The following is an 11,445-nucleotide window of genomic DNA, read 5'->3' as shown; positions in this document are numbered from 1 at the left end:
GGAGCTGCCGTGGGGTTACCCACCCTCCCTCTCACCTCTCCCCTCCTCCACCATGAAGCCAGCTATGCAGCACAGCAGGGGCGGGGCTTCCATATGATTATCCACCCTCCCTTACGCCTCTCACCTCCTCCACCTTGAAGCCCGCCATGTAGCACAGCAGGAGCAGAGCTGCCATGGGGTTACCCACCCTCCCTTTCACCTCTCCCCTCCTCCACCTTGAATCCAGCTACGCAGCACAGCAGGAGCATGGCTTCCATGCAGTTACCCACCCTCCCTTTCACTTCTCCCCCCCTCCACCATGAAGCACAGCAGGGGCGGGGCTGCCATGGGGTTACCCACCGTCCCTTTCACCTTTCACCTCCTCCACCATGAAGCCAACTACGCAGCACTGCAAGGGCGTGGCTTCCATGTGGTTACCCACCCTCCCTTTCACCTCTCCCCTTCTCCACCATGAAGCCTGCCATGCAGCACAGCAGGGGAGTGGCTTCCATGTGGTTACCCACCCTCCCTTTCACCTCTCCCCTCCTCCACCATGAAGCCTGCCATGTAGCACAGCTGGAACGGAGCTGCCATGTGGTTACCCACCCTCCCTTTCACCTCTCCCCTCCTCCACCATGAAGCCAGCTACGCAGCACAGCAGGGGTATGGCTTCCATGTGGTTACCCACCCTCCCTTTCACCTCTCCCCTTCTCCACCATGATGCCAGCCATGCAGAACAGCAGGGGCGGGGCTTCCATGCGGTTAACCACCCTCCCTTTCACCTCTCCCCTCCTCCACCATGAAGCACAGCAGGGGCGAGGCTGCCATGAAGTTACCCACCGTCCCTTTCACCTCTCCCCTCCTCCACCATGAAGTCAGCTATGCAGCACAGCAGGGGCGTGGCTAACATGTGGTTATCCACCCTCCCTTTCACCTCTGCCCTCCTCCACCATAAAGCCAGCCATGCAGCACAGCAGGGGCGTGGGACTCACAACATCACAGTCATTACATTCAAAATCCTTCACTAGATCAGCAAAATAATGAATACAAATCTGAATTACTGCAGGGTGTGCAGGTGTGATGAGATTCTGCCATAAAAACACTTTATCACTGGCTGGTTTCAATTCTGTGTTATATGCCACAAAATCAGAACCAGTCTATCTCACCCTACTCTATGTTAGTCATGCTGCTGTGTGCTGTCTTCCCACAGGGCATGGCATTGGGCGGAGACTGATGAGGAAAGTAGCTGAGGTGAGTGTTTGTCAGTGTAAATCACATTAAATACAATCACAGATCTCTTGTATTATTATCTGGATATGTATATGCAATCAGCAGTGCAGAAAGTGCCTATTCTGGCAGGGCGGGGGTGGGGAAATTTGAATTATTTGTTTGTTGAAACTTCATAGCATTTTTTTTGTTGTTTGCTTTTCTTTTATTTGTGTAAGATGTATTTTTGTGGTAGCATGTGTTTACTGGCAGGGGTTGGGAATGCATTTTATTGATGAGGTGGAAACATTTCTCTGGAAAAGTTTAATCTTGGATAATAAAATTCATTTTCAGTCCCAAGCAATATAGTAAGTTAATGACATCACTGTTAGGTTGCATTCGCAGTGGGACATTATGGTCGCACGTTATACAGTTTTATAACTCAGTATACCGCACTGCAATCATAATCCTATGGGCCGTTCACATTGTGACGTTAAAGTCGCAATAAAAATGTTGCGTTGTGGTAACTCACTGCTTACAATGTGTTACCTCTTAAAGAGAATCTGTATTGTTAAAATCGCACAAAAGTAAACATACCAGTGCGTTAGGGGACATCTCCTATTACCCTCTGTCACAATTTCACTGCGCCTCGCCGCATTAAAAGTGGTTAAAAACAGTTTTAAAAAGTTTGTTTATAAACAAACATAATGGCCACCAAAACAGGAAGTAGGTTGATGTACAGTATGTCCACACATAGAAAATACATCCATACATAAGCAGGCTGTATACAGCCTTCCTTTTGAATCTCAAGAGATCATTTGTGTGTTTCTTTCCCCCTGCAGTTCTCATGCACTGAAGTGTCAGGCTGCTCTTTTCTTCCTGCAAACAGCTTTGCCCTTGTCTGAATTTCCTCAGTATGTGAAAGCCCAGCCAGCTCAGAGGAGGATTTATCCAGCTTGTAAAGGATAAGAGAGAAGAGAGAAGCTGCCCTAATCTAAATAATACACAGGCAGTGTGCATAGAGGGGCCTGGAAGGGGGAGTTCATAGCAGAACCACAACACTGAAGAACTTGGCAGCCTTCCAGACACAGGCCGACAAGTCTGACAGGGGAAAGATACATTGATTTATTACAGAGACAGTGATAGTAGAAAGTGCTGCAGTAAGCCAGAACACATTAGAATAGCTTTTGGAACTTGTAGGATGATAAAAAAACAGGATGCAATTTTTGTTACGGAGTCTCTTTAACGCAGACACATAGAGACTTGAACTTCGCATTAACCCGCAACGTCCCACTGTGAATACCACCTTATAATACTTTACTTATGAAGCTTTTTTTTCTTTTTTTTTTTATTATCTTTTACCAGTTAGAGGCTGTACTAATCCAATTCACTTTTTCTCTAAGCAATATTTTCACACCTTATCAATGAAATGCCTTTTAAAGGGGCACTATTGCTAATTTCATCTTTTTTAGACCCTTTAGCATACATGTGTGTTGTTGGAGGAATGATGTTTCTCAGTATGCAGTCTTATACAAATGTGTTTGTTCACTGGCAATAAACATTTATAGCAAGGCAGTCACGTCAGTAGTTTTACCTTTCCGACGCCAATGCAGTCTAAACCATTATGTGATAGGGAGGCATCTGTTACTGATCAGTGAGCTGCTGTTATTTGTCACCCCGCTAGCCAGCTCATTTATTTGTTTTCCTCCTTGTAACTGCACTACAGCAGTTACTGAGCTCACAGCAATATATTATTTAATGGGCGCTCAATGGGAAATTTGGGCGCCCGGTGAATAATAACGCTTACAAACATACGTACCATACTTATAGTTCCTATATATGAAAAGTTTTATAACTAAAATTATATTATCTGGAAAATACAAATACTCCTCAAATTACTAAATATCTTGATTTAAAATATAATTTGATAAACAATATGATATGGGAGTTTTACGTTTAGGCACTGCTGGGGGGGGGGGGGGGGCGTCTTAAGTTTAGGCACCACCAGGGGGGTTTTAGGGTTAGGCACCACCAGGGGGGTTTTAGGGTTAGGCACCACCAGGGAGGGTTTTTAGGGTTAGGCACCCCTTTGACTAACCTTAAGGCACCACCAGGGGGGTTTTAGGGTTAGGCACCACTTGAGCGATATTAGGTTTAGGCACCACCAGGGGGGTCTTAGGGTTAGGCACCACCAGGGGGTCTTAGGGTTAGGCACCCCAGGGCGGTTTTAGGGTTAGGCACCCCAGGGCGGTTTTAGGGTTAGGCACCACCAGGGAGGGTTTTAGGGTTAGGCACCCTTTTGCCTAACCCTAAGGCACCACCAGGGGGTTTTAGGGTTAGGCACCACCTGAGCGGTATTAGGGTTAGGCACCACCAGGGTGTCTTAGGGTTAGGCACCACCAGGGGGTCTTAGGGTTAGGCACCCCAGGGCGGTTTTAGGGTTAGGCACCCCGGGGCGGTTTTAGGGTTAGGCACCCCAGGGCGGTTTTAGGGTTAGGCACCCCCGGGGCGGTTTTAGGGTTAGGCACCACCAGGGAGGGTTTTAGGGTTAAGCACCCCTTTGCCTAACCCTAAGGCACCACCAGGGGGTTTTAGGGTTAGGCACCACCTGAGTGGTATTAGGGTTAGGCACCACCAGGGGGGTCTTAGGGTTAGGCACCACCAGGGGGTCTTAGGGTTAGGCACCACCAGGGGGTCTTAGGGTTAGGCACCACCAGGGGGGTCTTAGGGTTAGGCACCACCAGGGGGGTCTTAGGGTTAGGCACCACCACGGGGGTCTTAGGGTTAGGCACCACCACGGGGGTCTTAGGGTTAGGCACCACCAGGGGGGTCTTAGGGTTAGGCACCACCAGGGGGGTCTTAGGGTTAGGCACCACCAGGGGGGTCTTAGGGTTAGGCACCACCAGGGGGGGGTTTAGGTTTAGGCACCACCCTGAGCGGTATTAGGGTTAGACACCATCAGGGGGGGTCTTAGGGTTAGGCACCACCAGGTGGGTTTTAGGGTTAGAGGGATCCGTTGAAAAGGGGCCCTGAGCTGCCTGTATGAAAAGGGCACCTCTGTAGACATCAATGTGATTTCTGGAAATATGGCTACAAGGTGGTGAAAAGGGCACCCAAGTTTTGATATAGGCTACAAGCGGGCGCCCCTTTGTAGCCTATATTTCTTTCGGCTACAGGTTTTCGGCTACACTAGAGCACCCCTTTATAGCCCATATTTTTTATTCGGCTACAAGGTTTTTGATTCTGCTACAAAAGGGCACCCTTTTATAGCAGAGATTTTTGATTCAGGGGTGCAAGGGGGGGTTAGGTTTAAGCATCACAAGCGGTGGGGTGGGTCTAAGGGTTAGGCACCACCTGGGGGGTCTTAGAGTTAGGCACCACTAGGGGTGTTTAGGGTTAGGCACCACCTGGAAAGTCTTAGGGTTAGGCACCACTTCGAGGGTCTTAAGGTTAGGCACCACCTGGGGAGTTTTAGGGTTAGGCACCACCAGGGAGTCTTAGGGTTAGGAACCACCTGGGGAGTCTTAGGGTTAGGCACCACCAGGGGTGTTAGGGTTAGGGGAGGGTTCTGTGTGAGAGTAGGGAGACGTTAGGTCATAGTAATCACCAGGAGCTGTCTTAGGGTTAGGCACCACCAGGGAGGGGTTAGGGTTAGGCACCAGCAGGGAGGGGTTAGGCACCACCAGGGAGGGGTTAGGGTTAGGCACCATCAGTGGAGGGTTCTGTGTGAGAGTAGGGAGAAGTTAGGTCATGGTAATCACTTTTCTGGTGTATGGGATACACCAGGCACCCTTTTTGTAGCCTAATTTGGCACATAGCCTAATTTGGCCCTTTTTTCCAGGAGCCCTATTTCAAATAGACGCCTCAGGTACCACCAGGGGGTGGTTAGGGTTAGGCACCACCAGGGAGTCTTAGGGTTAGGCACCACCAGGGTGGTTTTAGGGTTAGGCACTACCGGGGGGGGGGGGGGAGTCTTAGGGTTGGGCACCACTAGGGGGGGCTTAGGGTTAGGCACCACCAGGTGGGTCTTAGGGTTAGGCACCACCAGGGGGGTCTTAGGTTTAGGCACTACCAGGGAGGTCTTAGGGTTAGGTACCACCAGGGGGGGTCTTAGAGTTAGACATTACCAGGGAGGTCTTAGGGTTAGGCACCACCAGGTCATGATAAAAGTTCTCTGTATTGTGTCCTTGACATCTGTCTCTCTGTCACCTTCCCAGGAGGGGCTGAAGTCGGGGTGCTCTCAGATCCACCTCTCCGTCCTGAAGTGGAACACTCCTGCTATCAGTCTGTACTCATCCCTGGGGGCGGAGAATCTGACAGAAGACCCCGGCTACCAATGCATGAGCTTCAAGGAGGACGCAATGAGACAAATGGCGCAAGAGGCCGAGTAATAACAATAGACCCTGCATGGGATGCAGCCGCAGGGGGGGGGGGTAAAGTTTCTCTTCCTGTCCAGAGAGACTGACAACTAAAGGCCCGATGAGAAACAACTTTCCCCTGTCTGCACAATTGTTCTAATGACTGCATCTGCTCAGCCACTAATAAGATATCATACAAAGTTTTGCAGACAAAGATTTGAAGACAGTCCCTATTCAGTGTTCCACAGGGTCTTGTGTCCAACCGCTCCCCCCCTCCCCAAGTGGTCTGTAGTGTAGTGATGGTAGAGGAGTCTGCAGAGTCAGTGCTGCTCCATCAAAGATGGACAGGGTGAGTGTAATAAGTTGAGGCTGAGAGCACACTCGTCTGTCAGTTTTCTGCACCCCATGTGTGTCTGTATGTGTGACAACATGCACGTTTCATCACAAAACTAATGTGATAGAGAAAATGCTGCAGTGCTTCACTGCTGTCTGTGTTTATCTGCATGGGGAAAACACAATCAAGTGTGCACTAGGCAACTGACTAACATTGCTTCTCCATTTTTCTGTGCAGAAAGTAGTGATGTGCTCACGAGTACTTACGAGTGGCTAAGCACTCTAATTCATGATTTAAATGAGGCTTAATTGCCTCAGGTGTGCGGTGGGTAAATAAGGGGTTATTTAGCCATAAGTCTGTGGCATAACGTGCGCGCCAAATAGCTAACAAGTGTCCTATTGGATGAGTTGCAAACCTCACTATGCACACTTCCTCCTTCAAGCCGGAAGCAGGAAGTGAACGTGGTGAGGCTTAAGACGCGTCCAATAGGACCCTAGCTATTTGGAATGCACAATATACCACAGACATATAGGTAAATAACCCCTTATTTACCCACCGCACACCTGAGGCAATTAAGCCTCATTTAACTCATGAATTTGAGTGCTTAGCCACTCGTAAGTAGTCGTGAGCACATCACTACCTGAAAGGGAGGGGGGAATCCAAAGTTTTGCAGCGGGGCCAGTGATTTTCAGTTATACCCCTGGGAGTAATCCAGCCCCATCTCAGGCGTAGAACTCTGATGGTGGAGATTGGGCTGTGTGGACTGTGGGACGCTGTGTGGGGAAGTTGACCCTCTGCCACCTCTCTCGTGTCGTGCTGGATGTATTAGCTGTGTATATCATCGCAGCTGGGCATACTTTATGAGGGTGGAGGAACTCGGCCAGGACCGTGGTCTCCATGGTGCAGCCAGTGTGCCCCTTGTCTTGTGGTGCTTTGGAAGAACAACGCTATTAAAGATGATTTTTAAAACATTTCTAAAAGCAATTATATATGATTGATTGTGTATCTGTGTGTCTGTCTGTTGTGGGGGGGGGGGGGGGGATATATTGTATGCAAATTACCGTCCATATGACCCCCGACACCCTTATGGGTTTGTGGTTCAGCCCCGAGATGCCTCCACTAGCGCCCCCCCAATGTACCCCCATATCTTAGCAGGACTTTTTTCACATTCTGGCACTGAGATTGGTTAAAGAAGACCTTTAGTGAAAATAACTTTATGAATATATATATATATATATATATATATATATATATATACATATATATATATAATATATATATATATATATATTTACACTATTCGTGTATAAATTATTTAGTCAGTCTTTTCCCATTGTAAAATCTTTCCCCACACGGACTTACTGTTTAGCCTCCCCAGTGGTCTGATTACTTCCAGATTTTGGGGTCTCATAGCGGTGCATTTTTTGAGCATGGTTCCAGACCATAAAATGCAGAAATAATCACACCGCAGAGAGATCTGCAGCAGCCCCTGTACTCACCTCCCTGGGCTCCAGCGCTGCAGTTCTCCCTCCGTCCTCCAGGTGGCACTGTAACCCTATAGTGAGATCACCGGCTGTCATCATGACAACAGGCAGCAATCTCACCATGGGGATGCAGAGCCTCGGAGGAGAGGAAGAAGAATGGCTGATGGCGTCGGGATCTCAGGGGGGGGGAAAGAACTTACCTTGGGAGACGGAAGCCTCAGGGTCCCAATGAGGCTTCCCCCATCCCTGTAGCTGCAGGCAATCCAGCGCTGGCTCCTCCGAAGTGTCCCACAATCCTCCCCGCCAAGCCTGACAAGGCTTGCTATACTTACCTCACTGGGATCCAGCGCAGGTGCAGTACCTGTTTTTCCTTCGGACTAGGCGGAAATAGCCGAACCCGATCGTATCCACTCTACTGCGCAGGTGCAAAATGACTCGTGTCTGGGCAGTAGAGCGGATCAACCAGGCTCGGCTATTTCTGCCTAACCTGAGGGAAGATCGGCTAGTACGCCTGTGCAAGACCACGGAGAGGTAAGTAATTACATTGCCGCGCTTCGGGGGAACCGGGCAGGCTAACAGAGGGACCGGGAAACCTTGTTCAGATTCAGAGGCTTCTCCCTTCCGAGGTAAGTATCCCCCAGGGGACCTTTTTCTTAATACAGCTTTTCTTTAAGGCTGTCATACACTGGTCGATTGCCACCAGATCGATCAACAGATAGATCCCTCTCTGATCGAATCTGATCACAGAGGGATCTATTGGCTGCCCACACACTGCACATGGATTTTGATATTAAATTTCAGCATGAAATTAATGCACAACCTGTGGAACTGCCACCTGCTCGCCAAACCCCTGTGTGCTCCCCCGGCCAGCAGCAATACATTACCTGTCCGCCGGCGCGAGTCCCCGAGTCTGTGCTGTCCCTTTCTCCAGCTGGCCTTCTTCTCTATCTTCACTTCCTGTCCCTAGCAGAAGTTCAAACAGTAGAGGGCGCTCTACTGTTTGAACTTCCACTTCTCACAGGATGGAACAGGAAGTGCAGAGAAGATGGAGAAAAAGACCAGCCAGAGAAAGGGACAGCACGGACCCGTGGACTCTCGACAGCGGACAGGGGACATTATTGCTGCATTGGTCTGCGCCGAATCGAGTGCCGCTAACAACGTTCTCCTGACTCGACTGTGATCAAGCAAAGTTTTCCACATGGACCAATCGACTGAATCGGTTGATTTTGGATGGAAAAATCGGTCGATCAGTCAGCGTTTGCGTTATCAATTTCACAGCAGATTCGATCCCAGTGATTAAATCTGCTGTATATCAACAGGAAATCGACGTAGTGTATGGGCACCCTTACAATCTTCTGTATCTAGTAGATAAGGGGTTAATCCATGGGAGGTGATAGAGGAGATGCAGATTCTGCAGACTGGTGGTGACACTGGATGAAGCAATCACAGTGTCCATTTCTGTCACCACAGAACCCACCACTTCTTGGGAGCTTGGTCCCATGGTCTCCTCCAATGCCTCCTCCTAAACGTTCTCCACATCTCTCTCAGTGATGTAGGTGTGCTGTACTTCTGGAGCGGAGTACTGGGAGGGAACAACCTCGTAAACAGAAGCAGCTGTGATCGGGTTCTGGTCTGGAGGAACCTGGCGGCCACTACTGGTGCTGCTGCCACTAGCTTGAAGTTCCTCAGACTGGGTAGAGGGTTCCTGGTCTAAGTAATCGACAACTCTGCACCTCCTGCTCTGTCAAAATTTTCCAGGGAAGACTTTTCTGACCAGGGGGGGGGGGGGGGGGGGGGGGATGGGGGGCTTCCTGCTGCCACCCTCAACCTGATCACGTACTTGCTGTGATCCACCAACACCACCATCACTCCACTACCTTTTAGGAGTGTCAGTAAATTGTTGCTGCTCTCGAACCATTGTTTTGGGGCCAAAAACTTTATTGGAGAAGGGGTATAAGCGACAGAGCAGATGAGATCACAAAATAAGGGGATGAAATAAAGAAAAATAAAGTAAAATAAAAAATAAACAAAACAAAAACACAAAAAAAATTTGAAAAAAATAAAAATTGAAAAAAAAAAAATAATTGCACTACACTCACTAAACTAATCAATCAACTAACTCATGCTACATACACACTTGAAAGATAAAATGAAAGATTACAGACCAATCTTACCCCCTTCCATGTAGTATGAGAGCCATACTCTACACAGTCTATTCTATGGAGCTGCACTCCCCATCAGACAGAAATCTTACCCCCTTCCATGTAGTATGAGAGCCGTACTCTACACAGTCTATTCTATGGAGCTGACCTCCCCATCAGACAGAGATCTTACCCCCTTCCATGTAGTATGAGAGCCACACCTACACAGTCTATTCTATGGTGCTGCACTCCCCATCAGACAGAAATCTTACCCCCTTCATGTAGTATGAGAGCCACACCTACACAGTCTATTCTATGGAGCTGAACTCCCCATCAGACAGAGATCTTACCCCCTTCCATGTAGTATCAGAGCCATACTCTACACAGTCTATTCTATGGAGCTGCACTCCCCATCAGACAGAAATCTTACCCCCTTCCATGTAGTATGAGAGCCATACCTACACAGTCTATTCTATGGAGCTGCACTCCCCATCAGACAGAAATCTTACCCCCTTCCATGTAGTATGAGAGCCACACCTACACAGTCTATTCTATGGAGCTGCACTCCCCATCAGACAGAAATCTTTGCAAGATGCTGCACACAAAGATGCTGTACACATGCAACAGATCAGTATCTGCAAAAGATCAGTTCCTGCAAAAGATCCATTCCTGCAAAATGCATTCATAGTCTATGAGATCTGCAGATCATCATACACACCTTGTTTAACAGACATTCATCTGCAGATCAGATCCAACAGGATGGATTTTCAGATCTGCAGATGATTGTCAGATATGCAGATAATTTTCTGTTAACTACTTCCCGACCGCCGTATAGACAAATGGCGGCCGGGAAGCAGACGCCGCAAGGACCGCCGTATTGACAAAATGCGGCGGTCCTTGTTTGGGCATGGGCGGAGCGATCGCGTCATCCATGACGCGATCCTCCGCCTCCGCCTGTCGCCGCTCACTCGCCACAACATCCCGCCGGCCATACGGAAGCGCCGGCGGGATGTTAACCCGACGATCGCCGCATACAAAGTGTATAATACACTTTGTAATGTTTACAAAGTGTATTATACAGGCTGCCTCCTGCCCTGGTGGTCCCAGTGTCCGAGGGACCACCAGGGCAGGCTGCAGCCACCCTAGTCTGCACCAAGCACACTGATTTTCTCCCCCCCCCCCCGCCCCAGATCGCCCACAGCACCCATCAGACCCCCCCCTGCCCACCCCCCAGACCCCTGTTTGCACCCAATCACCCCCCTAATCACCCATCAATCACTCCCTGTCAACGCTATTTTTTTTTTATACCCCCCCTGCCCCCTGCTCCCTCCTGATCACCCCCCCACCCCCAGATTCTCCCCAGACCCCCCCCAGACCCCCCCCCCATGTACTGTATGCATCTATCCCCCCTGATCACCTGTCAATCACCTGTCAATCACCTGTCAATCACCCGTCAATCACCCGTCAATCACCCATCAATCACCCATCAATCACCCATCAATCACCCCCTGTCACTGCCACCCATCAATCAGCCCCTAACCTGCCCCTTGCGGGCAATCTGATCACCCCCCCACACCAATAGATCGCCCGCAGATCCGACATCAGATCACCTCCTGTCACAGGAGCCCTAGTGGCTGACCGCACTTAGCCTTCTAAACGGTGCCAGCGCACAGATCGTGCGAACTCTGGTCGCAGTCAATGCGCAGGAACCGTTAAGAATTAGCCGCAGACAACTCAGAAGGGAGCCTGTGAGACACGGGTAATTACAACGTCACCTACTGGTTCAGAGTAAACTGCCACCACCGCGGTTACCATGGGACCGTGGAGCCCACTAACTGACTGACTAGTCCTGCGAATAAAACGGTTAAACACACGATATTCTGTCTAGCCAACAACAAACAAACAGTAGCGTATCTTCAGAGACCCGGGATCAGTTCTGTGTG

General features: G+C 49.4%; 1 protein-coding gene across 1 annotated transcript in view; it reads left to right on the top strand.

Annotated features, from left to right (window-relative positions):
• The window catches only part of LOC137560838 (thialysine N-epsilon-acetyltransferase-like), a 68,197-nt gene extending 62,038 nt beyond the window's left edge, over positions 1–6,159 (top strand). The window contains exons 6-7 of the mRNA XM_068271973.1: positions 1,190–1,230; positions 5,403–6,159. Coding sequence (XP_068128074.1) covers positions 1,190–1,230; positions 5,403–5,576 — 215 coding nt within the window. The 3' untranslated portion in view covers positions 5,577–6,159. The remainder of the gene's footprint in view (positions 1–1,189; positions 1,231–5,402) is intronic.
• The last annotated feature ends 5,286 nt before the right edge of the window (positions 6,160–11,445 follow it).

The sequence above is a fragment of the Hyperolius riggenbachi genome, chromosome 3 (genome assembly GCF_040937935.1).
Source record: "Hyperolius riggenbachi isolate aHypRig1 chromosome 3, aHypRig1.pri, whole genome shotgun sequence".
Lineage (NCBI taxonomy): Eukaryota > Metazoa > Chordata > Amphibia > Anura > Hyperoliidae > Hyperolius > Hyperolius riggenbachi.
Note: the sequence above shows the minus strand (reverse complement) of the source record. Positions and strands in the feature narration are given on the sequence as shown.